The following is a 20,428-nucleotide window of genomic DNA, read 5'->3' on the forward strand; positions in this document are numbered from 1 at the left end:
GAAACAGCTTTGCGTGTGGCGTTAACATAAAACATAAATACAGATACACATCGAGTACAGTCAGAACAAATGGTTTAAACACGTTAAAAATTAACAAGAGCGACAACTATTACTACTACCGCTTGTCTTGGAAGTATAGGTCAAGAGATATAATAAGGAAAGTTTAAGCTTAGTATTCGCTCGTTGCGTCTGGTCATATAAAATCGTTAGACTAGCATAGAACTTACAAATATCTTCAATGTCTTATCACTATATATATGTAAATATGCGTGTGTGTGTGGGTGTGTGTATTTACTTATATTGTAGCACAGTTACTAGGCATGCAGCAACTAATATATTTGTTATGTATAGATATATTTGAAATAAGCGCTCGATATTTAATTGAATTATTTACGTTTAAAATTAGTCTAGTCTTCAATATAATAATAGATATATGTAAATAAAATACAAGTGATCAAGTTTGGATTTCTTTTGCTGTTTGAGATATCAATGGGTTTAACAAAAATGTATACATATATATATATATATATATATATATATATATATATATATATATATATATATATATATATATATATATATATATATATATATATATGAATACATATATTTTATAGAGATGCGCATTATTAAATTCTAATTGTGTTTTCTTTGTTTTTTGTACAGTTACAGTTAAGTTTATGCTTAAATAAATTTGTTTATATATATATATATATATGTATATGTATTGTTATATCTTTATTAACTTAAGCCTAAGGTTTCTGTTCAGTTTCTACTGCTGCGACGCTTGTCAAATAATTGTCAAATTCTATTTAATAATGCTCTTATGCATATGCGTGTGTGTGTGTATATATCTGCATGTGTGTATAGGTATATATATATGTATATACATAAAATTAAAACGTTTTAAATACAAAATACATTGCTGTTTCTGTTGATGGGCTTTAAACACTTAAAAAGCAAAACGACAAACTGACGCCGGCAACAGCCTCTGCCCGGGCAGCAGCTTTATAGAGATATACGTATATATGAGTAGTTACACATATATATATATATATACATAGTTAATATTGTTAGTTAGCTGCATGGGGCCTGCTGCTCCTGATTAATCGTGCTTGAGTACAATGCGTGTTGGGGCTTTGGTGCGCTGCTTGTTGCTGCTGCTGTTGCCGCCTCCACTGTTACTTCCTGCTCCTGCTCCGCCTCCTCCTCCTCCTCCTCCTCCTCCTCCACCAGACGATGTTGATGATGCTGCCTGACGCTTTTCCAAACGCTCAAAGATGCCGCTGTTAGCTCCAGTTTGTCCAGCGCTGCTGTTGCCCTTACGCTGCATTTGCTGCTCCTCGCGCTGACGTCGCTCCCGTTGCCTGTTGTTGTTGTTGCTGCTGTTGCTGCCGCCGCCATGCGACGTGGACTGCTGCTCGGAGCCACCATTGCTGCTGCTGGATGGCTTGAGCACCACGCGCCGCTGCCCGCCACTGAAGCTGGCAGCACCGCTGCGCGCAAGCTTCGGATTGCGTTTGACCACAAGCAGCTCCGGCGTGGCCGAACGCTTGATGTTGGGACGCGACGACGACGACGACGACGGCGGCGGTGGAGATGGTGTGGCCAGCAGACGATCCTCCTCGTCCAACATCAGATCATCGTCGTCATAGTCGAGGTCCACCTCATCGTCGCTGGGCGTGCCCAGTCGCAGCATGCCACCAGCTGGCGCCACATCCCGCCCCTTGCTGGTGGTGCTAATGATGCCGCTGCTGCTGCTGCTCGTGGGCGGTGTGCCGCCAGCGGCTCGCCCGCCACCTGACAGCTGCTTGCTCGACGGCGCCAAGTGCTCGGTTATGCTGCGCTTCGCCTCCGGCGCAATCTTTGCAGCCGTCAGCTGCTTGCGCACACCTGGCGCATGCTGTTGCTGCTGCTGCCGGCTGCTGCGTCCATTGCCCGCCTCGGCGTCCTCGCGTCGCTTCAGCGAAATGACTTTGCGCTCATTGCCCTGCCGCTGCTTCTGTGCGCTGCCCGGCGCTGTGCTCCCCGCCTGCCCGCTGCCAGCCTCCAGATCGTCCCGTGCCGCCGGACTGTGCTGCTCGACGCGCTTCTCCTGCAAGTCGCGGAAATGTTTTTAAATTTAAACTCGAAACTTATTTAACTAATCTCTTTTACTAGCTTCAGCATGAACGGAACGAACCATTAAATGGTTTTTCTTTTCGCTTTGTCTCTCACATTCTATCTCTATCGCTCTCGTTCCAATGGTTCATTCATATTTTAATTTATGGTTTATCTACTGGCATTCATAATCTCTTGACTTCTACTTCTACTACTTCTATCCTTCTATATATATGCTTATAATCGAGAATAATATTTCCCGATATGAGACAATATGGCAAACGATAGACTCCGACTCCATTTACAATCTGTGTTTCTATTTTCTTGGTGATTTTCAAAGTTCTAGGCCAGACTGAGATACTTTTGAATATCCTGACAGATTCCCATTTTAAATTAATTTTAGAATTTACTTTGCTTTTAGTTTTGCCTAAGCTGCTTAGATATACATAAATAGTCTTAGCATATAAATTCTTATATGGTATATATGGCACTCATATATTGAAAAAGAAGTTATATCTATAGATATTTACCTCGTGCTGCTTCTCCTCGGCTGCGCGTCGCCGCTTCAGCTCCTTGTCGCGCATGATTTTCTCGCGCAGCTGCTTCTGCTTCTCGATCTTCAGGCGATAGGCGCGCGTCTCCTCGTCCTCGTCGCTGGGCTGTGGAGTGCAAAGCAAATGAGGTTAGCGAGTGCTCGCTGTGGGCTGTGGCTGCCAGACTTACCAGGTTGCGACTGCCACTGGCAGCGCCCTCCGCTGCCCGATTGCGCGGCTCGCCTGAGAAGGGATTCCGCGGCCCGTTTGGCGAGCCACTGCGTCGCCGTTTGGGCGGTGCGGCGCCGACTCCACTGCGATTCTCATCGCGTTCTCTGCTGTTGACAGCGCGTCGGTAGCCCCGATTGTCACCACCGCTGCTCGCAGCTGGACGAGCTCCTCCTCCTCCGCCTCCTCCACCACCGCCTCCATAGCGATCACGATCTCGTTCTCTGTCGCGCTCTCGCTCCCGCTCCCGTTCCCTCTCTCGCTCTCGCTCTCTTTCCCGGTCCCTGTCGCGATCCCTTTCCCGCTCCCGCTCCGTGCGCTTCAATGGCGAGTAACTGCGTCCACGCGATCGACTGCGTGTCCGACTCCGCCGTCGCTCGCTTTGGGCACCCGACGCCGTCGCCGAGTTGGCGCTGGGCGGCGGGGGTGAGCGTTCCATGCGTCGCTTCTCAAAGTACTGCTGATTCTTGAATATGAACTCCTCCTGCTGTCGCAGCAGCTCCGCCTCGCTGTTGATGGCCGGCACAAAGTGCGTCTCCTTGATGAACTTGTTGGTGGCCGCCTTGACGCCGCCCTTGAAGTTCGGATTGATCAGCACCTTGCTGACAACGCCGAGCGGCACCGCCGACGGCTGCACCACTGGTTGCTGCTGCTGCTGCTGTTGTTGCTGCTGCTGGTGGGGTCCGGGACCAATTGGTGGCGCGGCACCTGGCGCCACTGCCTGCGGTTGTTGAGGCTGCGTTGCGGCACCTGGCGGACCGGGATTCGGCTGCTGCTGCTGTTGCATGTGCGGATGCGGCGCACGCATATTCATGCCGTTCATGTAGCCGGGTCCGCCCGCTAGCAAGTGCTGGGGCAACGCCTGCAGCGGTGGGCGTGGCATGCGCGAACCAGGCGCATCGCTCTGAGGCCGCCAGCCGTTGTGCGGTCGAATGTACTGGCCCCCCATATGCGGATCATAGCCGGGCACAGGGCCTCCGGGCCCGGGACCAGGTCCATGTGGGCCATAGCCAGGCGGCGCATTGCGATAGGGCGGCGGTGGCCGCATCCCGGGCGAGTGTGGTGCAACTGGGGGCGGATGTGGTCCCTGGCCTAGCAACGCGCCATTGCGATAGGCGGCACCGCCATAGGGCAGTGGCAATGGCAACGGGGGCTGCAGCAGACCCACTCGCACCTGGTCGTGCGGATGCGAGTGTGAATGCGAATGCGGATGCGGCAATAGGTGCGGCGGCGGTAATCCGTTGGGTCCGCCCCCACTGTTGTTGTTGCTGGCATTGTTGCTGCTGCTGTTGTTGTTGTTATTGTTGTTATGTTGCTGCTGCAGCAAGTGCGGATTGTGTAGATGCGGGGATGGAGTGGGACCGGGACCGCCGGATGGAACGGGGCCTGTATTGTTTGTGGTGTATGGCGACTGTTGTTGTTGCTGTTGCTGTTGTTGTTGCTGTTGTGTGGGTGTTGACGGTGGTGCTTGTGGTGCATATTGGCCTGGAATGAATGCAGTTTTGTTTTGTGTTAGTGATTGTTGCTGCTGTTGTGGCTTTTGTTGCTGCTGCTGCTGCTGCTGATGATGATGACGGGGCGTGGCCTGTGGCGTGGCCAAAATACAAGCAGCCACTGGAGCCGCAACAACTGCCGGCGGCCCCGCCATCAACGTGGCCATATGTGCATGCGAGTGCGCATGGACATGTGGATGTGGATGTGGATGTGCATGTGCATTACCGGGAATCAGAAACCGTGGCATCGACATGCCCAGCATCCGTTGTGGATTGAACATGTGCGGGCCGGGATTGCGCAACAGATGATGCCGAGCGCCCATTCCGCGCTTACTGTTGCTGTTCTGGTTGTTATTGCCCGCCATAAATCGTGGTCCGCCAGAGCCACCCATGCGTAGTTTGTCTGCGGAGTAGAAGCACGATGAGCACAAGATATGAAATGACTAGCCTCTGTTGTAATTATCATTATAAATGTACATTTGATAGATGAGAATATAGATGTGCATGAGATGAGATGAGATGCGAGGAGCAACTAGGATCAAGCTCCCTATCGGAGATCATACTCAATAATGAAGTTCAGACTCCCATGTGGTAGTCCTAGTCCATAAGAAAGATCATACGCTCTAATGAAGATCGTGCTATATATACAGTTGCCTTTGACATGCTTCAAAACATCATTATCGCTCATTCTGGATTTCCCACAATCTTCTATGGGAGTCTGATCATGCTGATCATTTAACATATGCTTACGAAACTACATAATAATGATCGATCTCTCACTCCACCTCTCCACAAGCCTCTACATTCTCTAATGACGGTCATACTCCACAATATCTATCTAGCTTCATAATGAAGATGATTATTCCTTAAGACAATTCTAACCCATAATGATGATCTTACTCTCTACTGAAGATCATAGTTTATACAGATAGTCTCCTTATGCGTTCCATACTCTCTAATGAATATCAGTCCTAGTAATCTTTTATAAAGATCATAGTCTCTGAATCATGGCATATAAAATCTCGCTTCATAACAAAGAATAATGATCTTGCTGGGAATATTATCAACAAGAACAAACATGATTTGGCGTGTATTGTTAGCATACGCCAGTTTCTTGTTCTAGATTCGTGCTACATTTGAAAACTATCCCAGTTCTTCTGAGCCTCAACTCTATCGATCTATCTCACCTATATCAATAGATTTGACTAGCACTGGTTAGGTCACCTACCCGCATGATGTCGCCTCTGCAATTGTTGCTGCTGCGAGTGTTGCTGCTGCTGTTGCAAATGTTGCTTCTGGTTATCGGAACGTTCGCTGGCAGTTTTAAAATTGGTGCGCTCCTCACGCTCCTCGTCATCCTCGCGTGGATCGGGCAGCTCTGAGGCAGAGCTGGTGCTTGGCAGACTCTCCTGCGAAGTGGCCAACAGCGATGATAGGCCGTCTCTATCTGATGTCTCGGCATCGCAACGTTCAGGCTCTGGCTCTGGCTCTGGCTCCGGGTCGGGCTCTGTCAGCTCCTCTCCTCCTCTGTGCTCCTCGTTGACTGCCGTTGAGCTGCCATTGTTCACAGCTGGACTACTGCTGCCTGTTGTTGGGCTCGCCCGTTGCTCCCCCAGCTCTTCGTTTGGCTGTTGCTCGCCGCCAGCAACTGTTGTCGATGTAGCCGCAGCGAACTCTGTGACCTGCTGCGCTGTCTCAGATGCAATCGGCGCTGTCGTTGTCTCGGCCGCTGCCACAATTGTGGCACTGGGTAAATCCCGACTAGCTCGTCTCTCTTTGCTCGCTGCAGGTGACTGCGCTTCAGCAGCAGCAGCAGCAGCAGTAGCAGTAGCAACTGCGGCGGATTGTTGCTGTTGCTGCTGTGTTTTTGTTGCTGCTGCAGCCTCTGCTGCTGCTGCTGTTGCCGCCGCCTGCTGTTCCTTGTGCTTGCGCAGCTGTTCCTGGGCCCATTCCTCGGCCTCGGCGCGCATCTGCTGTTTCTCCTCACTGGTCACATCCTTTTCCAGCTCTACGAGAATAATATCAGTTGGATGGAAGTCATTAAGGGAATTGCCCACATATAGCCAATGACACTTACCCTCATCGGAGAGCAGTAGCTCATCCTCATCGGCGCCTAGCAGCGCCTGGTCATCGATGTCATCGCCCAGACCTAACTCATAGTTGAGCAGATCGTCACTGCAAATAGATGTTAACACTTTTAAGTACACATTGCTTGCATTTGATTAACTAGGTTTGTATATCGGCAATTTTCATATCCATTGTCAGCGATATCATTGTACCGCATTGTTAAGGCTGACAAGTCAGTTCTTGCAATAATCAATATTTGTATTACTGGCATCCCATTGTTTGTAAATAAATAAACACGTCTGCAATGTGGCAGGTAATGCTCCTTAGAGGAGCATATGTTGTATGCACCGCGTATTTGTATGCTACTTTCTGTATGTTTTCATGACACGCAGGTTCTGCTGGGCACTGCACCCACACTCACTCACACACGCAAACATAAACACACATACTCACTTGCGCAGGCAAATACCTTGAAAATATGTATGCGTGTGTATGCATGTATGCATGTGTTCTGTGTGTGCGCGCGCGTGTGTGTTGTGTATGCAGTAGGTACACTTAAATGGCAATCAAAATGTTGCACATTTTGCACTAATTGAATAGGACTGTAGCAGCCTTTGGTCATTTATCACTCGTTTCGTTTTTCACTCTTCTTCGTTTCTTTTTCGCTGTTTTTTTTTTTTGTTTTTTTGCAAATTTTTGCATTTTCACGCAACTTACTTAATGTCCGACATTTTGACTGTGGGACCACCACCACCACCACCACAAAGGCAGAGCGAGGAGGCGGTAGCGGCAGCTGTTGACACTCAGCGGCAGCGCTACTAAAGCGCGCGTGTGTGTGTGAGTCTGAGTGTGGTTGTGTGTGTGTGTGTGTGAGTGTATGTGTGTTTGTGTGCGCGTTATGTGGATAAAGTAGAACAACGTTTGTCTACTTTACGTAGGCCGATTATAACATGTTTGTTTGTTGCTTTTATTCTCACTTTTACTTAATATACGCATTAACACACAGCACGTTAACTACTATTATTCAGTTTTAACGCACGTTATAATCACTGAAAACGCTGCTCTGCCAGCATTTTCCACACGCAGTTTTATTACTTTTTTTTTAGTTTTAGCACTTCAACACACTGTCCAACACTGAACGTGCTTGCCTGCAGTGCTGCCAAATACATAGTTCACCAGAAACTCACGCTCACGCGGCAGTATATCGATATAGTCGATTGTTGACGGGTCAAAAAGTGAATCGATGTTTCGATGAATAGCTGGCTTCATAAAGTAGTTCCAATTGGCACACGGTACACAATGTCGAGCGCCAGCAGCTGTGCGCATTAATTAAAATAAAATAAATATTCGCTTCGTGCGAAAAAGAGTTCGTTGACAAAATTTTGAAGTAAACCGATCCGTGGATGTAGATGTGGAGTTAGTCATAAAACTGGATATGAGCGTCTGATAAATGCAATTAGCCAACAGTCGCGCAACGAGCTCGCGTCGCGGTGGTTAAGCAAAGTTGAACTTATAAAGACGAATACAAATTATTATTGTGTTGCAATTAGACAAGTCGCACACGCACACGAGCACACACTCACACACGCGCACATAGATATTTTCGGTTTTTTATACAGTTTTTTATACACAGATACGGACACCCACACACGCGCGCTTGTAAATTGTAACAAGAAACCGAGTCCAATTAGACCAACCAATAACAAAGCATCAAATCGAATCGGAATCGGAATCGGGTCAGTGAAATGCAAATTTCAATATAGAATTATTTGAAATAGAAACAAAAGAGAAGAGGATAGGAAATGAATGACAACCAAAACGCGAATGCGAAAAATGCGCAAAATCCAATCGAACAGCTGACCAAAAGGGCGCCAACACCAGACTCACTCAGTGAGCAGAAACCACAGCAGCAGCAACAGCAACAGCAACAACAAGTGGCCATGGCCACTGTTCGCCTGCCCATTGTGGGCATGACCTGTGGATCGTGCGTACGTAACATTGAAACACAGGTGGGTCAGCTGCCAGGGGTGCTGAACGCACGCGTCCAACTGGAGGAGGCCGCTGGGTACTTCGACTACGAGCCCAGCCAAATGGACGCCGAGCGCATCGCCAACACCATCGACGACATGGGCTTCGACTGCAGCTACGACCCCGTGGTGAGCCCGGTCAGCGCCAGTGCGGACATCCGCGTCCTGGGCATGACCTGTCAGTCGTGTGTGCGCAACATCGAGTCGCATATATCCGGCATTGCTGGCGTGCAGCGCATCCAGGTGCAGCTGGACGAGAAGTGTGCGCGCGTCCAGTACGATCCACAGCAGTTGACAGCGGCGCAAATCGCCGAGATGATCGATGACATGGGCTTCGACGCGAGCGTGGCCAGTGGGACGACACAGACGACGACGACAGCGACGCCTAGACAGTCGCCCAAACAGTCGCCCAGACAATCGCCCAGGCAGTCGCCCAGGCAATCGCCCGTGAAGCAACAGATGGGCAATGGAACTAGCAAAGCCGTCGGCCAGGTGCAGCTGCCCATCGAGCAGGAGATGCTGACCAAGTGCTTCCTGCACATCCGCGGCATGACCTGCGCCAGCTGCGTGGCGGCCATCGAGAAGCACTGCCGCAAGATTTATGGCCTGGACACGATCCTGGTCGCCCTGCTGGCCGCCAAGGCGGAGGTCAAGTACAATGCAAATGTTGTAACAGCCGAAAACATTGCCAAGTCAATAACCGAACTCGGCTTTCCCACCGAGCTCATCGATGAGCCCGACAACGGCGAGGCCGAGGTGGACCTGGAAATCTCGGGCATGACCTGCGCCTCCTGTGTCCACAAGATCGAGAGTCACGTGCGCAAGCTGCGCGGTGTGACGGCTGCCTCGGTCACATTGTTGACAAAGCGCGGTAAGTTCTCACCTCGACTGACTACCAGATACCCTATAAAATATAAATACAAAACAACTATTCAAATCTCAATTATGAACTGAATGAATTCCCATTGCCATTAATTCCCACATTCCTTGGCTATGTTAGGCTTTGCTTCATAGTTCACATAATGATGATCGGAACTAGTTCCAGCTTATGGCTAAAGCAAATCGAAAATATTAATGTCGTAGACATTTTTCAATTTATCCTTAGATTTACTCCATTGAGAACTTACCCAGTTAACTTTGATAAACTAGTCCCATTATATTACTCATAGAAGTAGTCCTATATGGAAGTATAGCCAGATTTTGTATCGATTTAGTAATATTCCCCTTCCAAGTCGAAAAATCTAATCGTTGGACCCACCTACTGTGTTGCATAATGCCTCTGGAATCGCGAATGCTCCAATTTCATCAGCTTTTGAATTGATCAATATTTGCCTTTTATATAAACACCAATTGGAAACAATAGCAATTGCACTTCTGCCATATGTTCCCATGTTTATTCAGTTCTGTTGATATATGTCGTAATACTTTAATTTATATATAAATGGACTATAAGGAATAATGGATCAGATTCGTATACCTGTTGAACGTATTATTGACATCACGTGCCAATACCCACTCCCCTCCCCCCTCTATGAATTGCTCCAATTTAAATAGAACAGGGCACAAAGGAGCTTTTCAGCTGTGATTTCGACAGTCTATTTTACACTATATAGAGTGTGTGTATATGGAGGGTGCGAGGGTTTTATGCTTGATAAGAGATCCCCAACCAGGCCAATGCTCACAACAACAAACAAAGAAAGAATAACACAAAATGTGTGATTAAATGCGACTGGGTGTACTTGGTTCTCAAATACAGATTATCTGAACTATATACATGTATATATGTATATGTATGTACATACTGCATACATACGTATATCGCATCACAAATAGGGGGCTGAGCTGAGCAGATATGAAAGAAAAGAGTGTTGATATTTTCTCACTGGCATATTATGGATAGTGTATGAATTGCTGAAGATCTCAAAAGTCTGTAAACCAGATCTATATATATATCGCAAACATTTCGGCCAAATATCATTACAATCATACACAAAGAACTACGATTAGTAATACAAGAAAAAGCTGTGCTTTGGGTATTCACATCTATGATACATAAAACTCCGGAGTCCCAGAGCTTGAACACGCTCTTTCCTTCTAAAAGAAATTCTTCAACTTATTCAAATGCAATAGCAACAGAACCCACTCAAGTCTCAACGTATAGCCAATTATAAGGAGTCATTGGCAGTGCAAAGTCGTGAATCAGCGAGCTACCTTAGATATTTATATGGTACACGTATACCTACATATATATATAGAGATCTAGATACCTAAAACGAGGGCGCATTTGCTTTGTGTACACTCGATTGTTTTTGCTGCGTTTCAGATACAAATACATACATAAACAAATACACATACACGGGCGCTGATGCATACAGATACAGAGACAGCTACAGCTATGGCTACACACAGTTACATTAATAAACTTATAGCAACGGCTACAATTGTTAAAACGGTTTCTGAGACCTTCGGCTAAAGCTTTGAGCCAGCCAAACAAATTTTCATTGTAAATCAGTTTTAAGCTGAAAGTGAAAGAGCCTCGCCCTCCTTCAGGCCAGCAGCAGCACCTCTCTATCTCTATGCCTCCCTCCCCCCCTCTCTCTCGCACTCTCACTTGATCCGCTCGTTTGTTCGTGCTGTGCTTATTTTATTTCTTTTGTACATTTTCTTCCGTTTTGTTTTTGTTGTTGTTCGTCACTCTTTAGACTTTTGGTTCGCTGCGCAAGCGCAACGTTCACATTTACCTTCGATTCGTTGTTGCTTTCGTCGTATTTCGCAGATTTTAAATGGAAAATGTATGCCCGCACATAAATACATACATACATACATACATATTTTGTGCTTATAAAATTATGCAAGAGCATGCGGTGCATTAGAGGTGAACGCGAAATGGCTTACTGGAAAAATACATATAAAATAAAATTTTAAAAAATATATGCATATACATACATACATACATCTATTTACATAATATATGTATTTGCAAAAATATGAAATTACACATGAAACATGATAAACAATGTTGTACATACATACATATATATATATCACTAGTTCGTTTTCAATTATTCGATATTTTAGCTTCAGCAAATATTGTTATCGTCCTCATGACATTCCGTGACTTGTTGACATGCATACATACATACATACATATATTATTGCATATCGAACTTGCGGCCATCGCTAGTCGAAGTACTTACACGATTAACCGTTGGTGTAATCGATTCTTGTTGTTCTCAAGCAGTTTTGCACATTGTTTGCCCTCTGAGAAAAATGCAATTGAACTGCTTAATGTTTCCATTTTATATCGCTTAGCCCGAAAACTGCCGATGTGATATTATGTACGAGCAGTAAAATCGATCCTCGTATAAATAAATGAACTTTTGCGAAAAGATTGTTTTGAAATGTTGATAGTTTGATATATACATATGTATGTATGTATGTATGCATGTATAGCAGTTGCACATTTCAGACTGAAATCTGATAATGTATTTGTAGTTGAAAATGTGTGCGTAAAAGGAATCCGCATGAGGTATTCTATTCTAGCTCCATTTATAAGGAAATCAGAATATGTATGTATGTATATACAAACAAATGGCAATGGTGGAGTCGGGGTTTTCTTATATTTCGCTTACTGTATACTCATATGATATAGTAGTCATATCATGAAGGTCGATCAGTATCGAAAAGAGAAACAAAACTCATTAGCATGCTGTAGAAATGTGTGTATACAACTCCAATTTGTTGGCATAGGGATTTTTTTAATCAAAAAACTTTGTCGAGCAAGTGCAAAAAAATTTCTAGATAAAATGCAAAATTCTTTAAGAGTTTTATTAGTTTTGTTGTTATTGCTGTTGTTGTTGCTGTTGTTTTGCCAAACAACTTGGGGAAACTACAAAAAAATGAGAAGTGAAACAAAATTTGTGACTTACGGTAAAGTTGTCGAAACATATGTTTTGCCTACCGTGCGACCGATGCTTATCAGATAAGTGACGCGGACGGGGCCCCAAGCTAAAACGGCCAAACTGGGACGACAACAGCAACAACAACAACAACAACAGTAGCACCTACAACAATGGGAAATGTTCTAAAAATGAAAACGAATCGAAGCGATAAGATGCAGCAACAACAACAAAAGCAGCAACAGCAGCAGCAACAAATACAAACGGTACAATGAACGGGACGAATTAAGCAAGCAAGGTAAAGAAAAAAAATTAAATAATGTTTAACGAGAGGGAGCGGGAAGGATCGAGAAGAGAGCAAAGCGAGATTGCAGCACTTGTAATTGTAGCTGTTAGAGATGTACATATGCATGTATGTATGTACACACACCCACACACACACTCACACAGATGCACAGGCACACATTGAAGAAATGTTGATTATCTTTTCGGCTGCTTCGTGTGGCAGCGCCGCATTTCGATCGATTGGCTTCAATCGATCGTCGCACTTCGCTTTGCTGATAATTAGCATTGAAATTCGAATACGAACGACTGTTATGCCAATCCCCGCTGATGATGCCTTCACTCGACTCCCATAACCATATCAATTTTGTTTTGCACACGCTTCTGCTGCAATTACGTGGCCCAGCACGTGGGCGACTAATCGAATACCCTGCTAAAGCATGTGCTAATGCGAGGAAATTAGTCGAATTTACTTAGCTTAAATGCAGTTAGCGACACAGAAATATATTTATTGATTTATGTTGATGGACTGATTGTTATTATTATTGATAATCACATGCTCATATCGGGTACATTTGCATACTTATGTGATTACAGGGTATACTATTGAACAGCACAGCGTGTTGATATTAGTTTTGCACACGATTTGCCAATGCATATTGTCATTTACCCATACATACATACATACATACATACACACATATATAGGCTTAGCTGATATGTTTACGTACACACAAGCACACACCCACACACACATACACATGCATTGCTGTAAAGTCCCTGCAATATTAACACTTACACCCTCTCTCTCTCTCTCTCTCTCTCTCTCTCTCTCTCTCCCTCCTTTGTTCTCTCTGACTCTAGCCGCATGACTGTTGAAATACTTATCTGCTATGATTCAGTGAGTCTGTATGCGGGAATTTTCTTTAAAAACTCGACAAATGCAAATAAACTCGGTGGTTTTCCAGTTATCTTAACGGTACGGCTCAAGTGAGCCAAACAAGTTGACCAATTATCTAGTCAATTGCATATCTTTCACTAAATACTAGAAATGTGTCTAGTCATGCGCTTAAAACTTCCAATTTTGAGCATGTTAAATGGGCGGCCCTCGCTTGCCATTAAAGCCCACAAGCACAGCTACAACTGTAAAATGCTCTCGTATCTTATCTACACTTTATCTCGTTCCTTAACTTACACCAACAACTGCATTGAATTGCGACAATCCCGAAAAGAAACTAAAGAAAATAAATATTTTAAATAAACTAGCAGTATTTTTGGAGCTTTGTCTGCGTCTGGAATAGCCCGACGCCAAGTTCAACAGCCCATGTTGGCCCACACACACACACACACACACACACACACACACACACAGGCAAAAGTGAATGCATTGAAAATGTAGCCGTTATTCAAGTGATTAACGATGTGTACACACACATGCTTACACATCACACACATATGCACATACAACACTGAAAGAGAGAGAGAGAGAGAGCGGGAGCGAGGCGGGAGGCGTGTGTAGCTCGAGCTGGTTGTCTAAGCTTCAGTTGGCAATCAAATCCGGGCACTGGAACCGGTTAATAATAATAACAAAATCTTAATAGTATTTGCAAAAAGAGAAAAAAAATTGTAGCTGAAAAGCCAGCTGAATACGTTTAGCGCTCCAATTCCAATTTCAATTCCAATTGGAGCGCACTTTTGCGACTTCACTCTACAGGTCGGGCCAGAATAGTGTGGACACCTAATGATTAGAGCTAAATACTTTTGCAACTTCATTCACAGGCCTGGTCATAAAAGTGTGTTATGTAAGCTTGCTAGTGATATTCTCATAATCCACACTCTAGCTGCAGTTGGAAACAGTTTAATTTTTTATTGAGCTAGTTTTTTGTTATTGTTTTAATAAGTTTTATATTCTTACGCTGTAATCTAATCTGATATGTCTGCATAAATATTTACTGAAGCACACCTAGGGTAATATTTTGCTTAATTTACAATATTAGCGCATAGCCTTTAGATGAATATATTCTTCATATAATTCGATTAAAACATTTAATGTATATAGAAGGAAATATTTTAGACTTGATTTACGTGACTTGAGGCAGTTAATTGGAACTAGTTTCTGCACGTATCCATGCGCTTTCACTTGCAGCTCAATGTAGGAGTTGTTGGATAGGTGGAAACGTGCCTGGCTGCAGCTTTCCCTCTCGTGGCGAGTTCTAGTTTATTTTGATGAGTCAGTGCACTGGTTTATTTCTTACTACTAGTTCATTTAGCTTTGCACTGCATGAACGATACCGATTCTTCAGTCGATCGTGAAAAATCTTTATAGACATAGCTCGGAATAGCTCTATAGAACGAAACAGAGTGAATGACTGATTTTTGTGGACGCCACTGTAGTGTCGTACCATTTGATACGTGTTCGAGCATGTTAACTTTACTGGATACCACTGTAATGAGTTAATCAGGCTCGTGATGGCAAGATGTAGTGTTTTTTTCAGACGCCACTGTAATGTGCTCCTATACGTTCATGTTATAGTCAAACAAGAGACGTGTTACAGCTTTTCTGGACACCACTGTAGTCTAATAAGATGTCGCACCTACATTTCTTTCAGGCAAGTTCCGCTACACAACGGAGGAAACGGGTCCGCGCAGCATATGTGAAGCGATCGAGGCGCTCGGCTTCCAGGCCAAGCTGCTCAGCGGCCGGGACAAGATGGCGCACAATTACCTGGAACACAAGGAGGAGATCAGAAAGTGGCGAAATGCGTTCCTCATCTCGCTGATCTTCGGCGGTCCATGCATGGTGGCCATGATCTACTTCATGCTGGAGATGCGGGACAAGGGTCATGCAAGCATGTGCTGCCTCGTGCCGGGGCTGTCCATGGAGAATCTGGTCATGTTCCTGCTGTCAACGCCCGTTCAGTTCTTCGGCGGCTATCACTTCTATGTACAGTCGTATCGTGCCATCAAGCATGGTACCACCAACATGGACGTGCTCATCTCCATGGTGACGACCATCTCGTATGTCTACTCCGTGGCTGTGGTGATTGCGGCTGTGCTGATGGAGCAGAATAGCTCGCCTCTGACCTTCTTCGATACGCCGCCTATGCTGCTGATCTTCATTTCGCTTGGACGCTGGCTGGAGCACATAGCCAAGGGAAAGACGTCGGAGGCGCTGTCCAAGCTGCTCTCACTGAAAGCGGCCGATGCGCTGCTCGTCGAGATCTCACCCGACTTTGACATAATCAGCGAGAAGACTATATCCGTCGACTATGTTCAGCGTGGGGATGTACTGAAGGTGATACCCGGGGCCAAGGTGCCCGTCGATGGCAAAGTGCTCTTCGGCCATTCCAGCTGCGATGAGTCCCTCATCACGGGCGAGTCGATGCCGGTGGCTAAGCGCAAGGGCGCCGTTGTCATTGGCGGGTCGATCAATCGGAACGGCGTGCTCCTCGTCGAGGCGACGCACACCGGCGAGAATACGACGCTGGCGCAGATCGTGCGACTCGTCGAGGAGGCCCAAACCTCGAAGGCTCCTATCCAACAGTTGGCCGACCGCATTGCCGGATACTTTGTGCCCTTTGTGGTGGCCATATCGACCATAACGCTCATCGGCTGGATCATTGCCGGCTTCGCCGATCCCGATCTGGTGCCAGTGGCCCATGAGCACAAGATGCATATGGATCGTAATACGATTGTCATTAGTTACGCCTTCAATTGTGCTCTCAGCGTGCTGGCCATTGCCTGCCCATGTGCCTTAGGCCTGGCCACGCCCACAGCTGTTATGGTGGCCACTGGCACTGGTGCTACGAATGGTGTGCTGGTCAAAGGAGCCACAGCCCTGGAAAATGCCCATAAGGTGAGTGCATAGGATATACCAGTAGAGAGACAGAGAGGGGGAGAGATAGAAAGAGTACAATCTCATCTAGCAGCCGCTGTCTAGTGCTTGCAGCGCTCTCAATGAACTAAGCAATGAGAGCGTGAGTGAGAGACACAGCATGCCAGCTCTAAATACATAAGCAACAATTACCGCTATTTCGTATGTGCTCACTCACTCTTTGCGCTCTCAACGTGCTGCTAGTACCCAGTCAGTGCGATCGAGCAAGCACTCTCACTAAACACAAAAGGCAGGAATGACCAAGAATAAAATACAAAAAATCTAATTCGTTATTATTTCAAGCTGTTATTACTTCAAGCATAATTAAGCGGGAAAGATATATGTATATATACATATAATCAAATTAACGCGTTATTGAATGTGTAAATTACAAAAATGTGCAGTCCCTTTTAGAGAGCAGATTAGGAAATAGTTGAAAGATTTGTCATGCTCACAGAAAAAATTTGCATACTGCATGATTCCCTTTGCGTAGGGCATGAACAAGTCGATTTGCTTGAACAAGCCAAAAACAAATATTTTGCAGGCAACGGCATTTTGTATGTATGAGTGTGTGCGTAAGTCTGGCTGCCTGTTGATATGACACTTTCGTTTCTGTGCTCTCTGCGCTCTCTTAAATTTATATGTGTGCATGTGTGTGGGTGTGAGCGCGTTTGTGTATGCCCGAGAATTTGAGCTCCTTCTTAAGGAGCAGCATGGCGAAATAGCTGGAATTTTTGCACGATTCCTTTTGCGTAGGACATTAAAGCATCGACTTGCTGTATACGTATGAGAATGACGTATGCACGTAGGCGTCTGTATTAGTATTAGTGTGTGTGGGCGCGTAACTTTGCCTGCCATATTGAGTTTATGTGGAACAAAAATTTAAAGATTGGGGCTTAAACTTAGACTTTAAATGATGCACATACAAACATAAGTAAATATATTGAAATAGATGAATCTACATATATGTATGTATATATATATTTATATTGAGCAGAGTTATTAATTTGCTCCCCATGTTGCAGGTCAAGACTGTTGTCTTCGACAAGACGGGCACCATAACGCACGGCACTCCGATGACCAGCCGGGTAACGCTGTTCGTGCCGCCACAGGTGTGCAGCCTGGCCCGGGCCTTGACTATCATTGGCGCCGCGGAGCAGAACAGCGAACATCCCATTGCCTCGGCCATCGTGCACTTCGCCAAGGACATGCTGAGTGTGCAGAATAGCTTTGGCAAGAGCTCGAATTTTCAGTCGGTGCCTGGGTGCGGCATTCGGGCCACCGTCTCCAACTACGAGCAGGCATTGCGGCAGGCCTGCAATGCGGAGCGCATCATCAACTATGAGAACCTGTGCCGCGCCCATCCACACACTGCCATCGCCGTGGACAACGGCGCCAGCATAGACCAGTTGCAGCTGCAGGAGAAGTACATCGAGCAGCAGCTGCTCGCCTTGGATGGGGCCCTCGATCTGGAACAGCGCCAGCAGCACCCACAGCTCGACCAGCAGCAGGCACTGATCGATGGGCACGAGATCAATGTGCTCATCGGCAATCGCGAGTGGATGCAGCGCAACGGCATCGAGGTGCCACTGGAGATTAGCGACTGTATGACACGTGAGGAGCACAAGGGACACACGGCCGTCCTCTGTGCCCTCAATGGGCAGCTGGTTTGCATGTTTGCCGTCGCCGACATGGTCAAGCCGGAGGCTCATCTGGCTGTCTACACGCTCAAGCGCATGGGCATCGACGTGGTTCTGCTGACGGGCGACAACAAGAACACCGCGGCCAGCATTGCCCGTGAGGTGAGTCCAGATGCTTTATCTTGGTCAACCCATGAAACTTACATATAAACTGTCATTAATCTGGTTTCTTTACTCTGCAGGTGGGCATACACACAGTTTATGCGGAAGTGCTGCCCTCGCATAAAGTGGCCAAGATCCAGAGGATTCAGCAGCGCGGCATACGCGTGGCCATGGTGGGCGATGGCGTCAACGATAGTCCCGCCTTGGCGCAAGCCGACGTGGGCATCACCATCGCAGCGGGCACAGATGTGGCCGCAGAGGCAGCGGACATTGTGCTGATGCGCAACGATCTGCTGGACGTGGTCGCCTGCCTGGATCTGTCCCGGTGCACAGTGCGTCGCATTCGCTACAATTTCCTGTTTGCCAGCATGTACAACCTGCTGGGGATTCCCCTGGCCAGCGGACTGTTTGCGCCCTTCGGCTTTACGCTGCAGCCCTGGATGGCATCGGTGGCCATGGCCGCCAGCTCGGTGAGCGTCGTCTGCTCGTCGCTGCTCCTCAAAATGTATCGGAAGCCCACGGCCAAGACGTTGCGCACCGCCGAATACGAAGCTCAACTGCTGGCGGAGCGGGCCAAGCGCTCCAAGGGCTCCGATTCGGAACTGGACAAATTGTCGCTGCATCGCGGCCTCGACGACCTGCCCGAGATCATGAACGGCAAACGAATGGCGGCCTTCAAGCGCTCCAATACCTCGCTCATCTCGCGCATCTTCGGCGCCAACGGCAGCGACAATGCCAAGCACGAGGAGGGACTGCTCGAGGATGCCAACGAGCGGACGCCAAGGATTCTGCAGTCCCGCTACCTGGCTGACAGCACCGAGCTGCAGAAGCTCTAAGCAAGAACTAAATTTACCGTTCCACACAACTAGAAATCTGTATATAAGCAAAAGCATAAGAAAAATATCTAAAGCAATCAGAGAAAAAAACAAAAACAAATTTAGTTCATATTTTTACTATATACATATATCATATATACGCATTATATAATTTAATCTTTTTTTTTTTTTTTTTTTTTTTTGTTATTCCGTTGTTGATAATTCTGTTTTTTGTACTCTAATACTATATGTATGCTATTCTCGCTTTATCCTTAAGTTCAGTTGTGAACAAAATATCTAAGACCACATCAGACAAGACCATAAGCACACAAACAACAACATACAAATATGGACTATATATTGTTACTTATGCTTAAGTTAACAGATATGTATAAACGGAAAGCTCAATGTAAATGTGTATATGTATATGTGTATGTGTGTACCACAGTACATGCCTGCATGCATGAATACAACTAGCGAAACAACCGAGATTTTTGATATACAACATATATATAGGCTATATATACATATATATATATATATATATTTCTAGTATATGGCAAGTGCATCTCCGTTCAAATCGTTAAATACAAATATTAATTCATAATTAATCAAGCACAAGTAAATTTAACGACTTGGAAAATGAAACAAATTTTTGATAGCAACAATATCATAATATGATACATTATATATTATATAGAAAATACATATATTTGTAAAGCTTATACGTGTACATATATATGTAAATATATAAATATATATACATACATATATGCATACGAATACATCGATGTAAATATAGACACAAACACAAACTGACGTGTATAAATAAAGAACAAATAAATGATTGATCCTATACCAGCAAATGAGAGAGAGAGAGAGAGAGACAAGGAATGGGAGAGGGAGAGGGGTAGAGTATGTATCATTAACATTATATTTGTATCATAACTATAGCTCTACTTACATATACATACATATTCATATGTACATATGTTACCCTACTGTATATGTACATACATATATACATACATTATTATCATAGTCAAACAATTGATTTGACCAGCTGCTTTTATCTAGGCCATAGCTGAGTCGATCCAGCGAACTCGTAAGCTAGAGATATAAAATATGCCATATATATGTACATATGTAAATATGTATTTATTTAAAATATACTTTTTTTTCCTATCTCCTATCGATAATAATCGATGTTTTGATTTAGTTTCTTCAGCGCCATTTCAATACCCAAAAACTAGAAGTCGCGAATTCACTTGGTAGATACTCACAAGGAAGATAGCGAGGCTCTGGGAT

General features: G+C 45.5%; 2 protein-coding genes across 2 annotated transcripts; one reads left to right on the forward strand and one right to left on the reverse strand.

Moving 5' to 3' along the window:
* Window positions 1-709: 709 nt before the first annotated feature.
* Window positions 710-7,567, reverse strand: LOC6585592 (RNA-binding protein 33). The gene is made up of 7 exons (XM_002011184.4): window positions 7,139-7,567; window positions 6,432-6,529; window positions 5,583-6,362; window positions 4,581-4,757; window positions 2,824-4,346; window positions 2,631-2,759; window positions 710-2,095 (listed from the first exon to the last, which is right to left on the reverse strand). The coding sequence occupies exons 1-7, from the start codon at window positions 7,150-7,152 to the stop codon at window positions 1,106-1,108; spliced, it is 3,711 nt and encodes a 1,236-aa protein (XP_002011220.1). The 5' UTR covers window positions 7,153-7,567; the 3' UTR covers window positions 710-1,105.
* A 114-nt stretch (window positions 7,568-7,681) lies between these two features.
* LOC6585591 (copper-transporting ATPase 1) lies at window positions 7,682-19,986 on the forward strand. Its single transcript, XM_002011183.4, has 4 exons — window positions 7,682-9,319; window positions 15,239-16,485; window positions 17,529-18,305; window positions 18,386-19,986. Exons 1-4 carry the CDS (start codon window positions 8,224-8,226, stop codon window positions 19,139-19,141), a joined length of 3,876 nt encoding a protein of 1,291 aa, XP_002011219.1. The 5' UTR covers window positions 7,682-8,223; the 3' UTR covers window positions 19,142-19,986.
* The last annotated feature ends 442 nt before the right edge of the window (window positions 19,987-20,428 follow it).

Source organism: Drosophila mojavensis, unplaced genomic scaffold (assembly GCF_018153725.1).
Source record: "Drosophila mojavensis isolate 15081-1352.22 unplaced genomic scaffold, ASM1815372v1 contig_136, whole genome shotgun sequence".
NCBI classification, from domain to species: Eukaryota; Metazoa; Arthropoda; class Insecta; order Diptera; family Drosophilidae; genus Drosophila; species Drosophila mojavensis.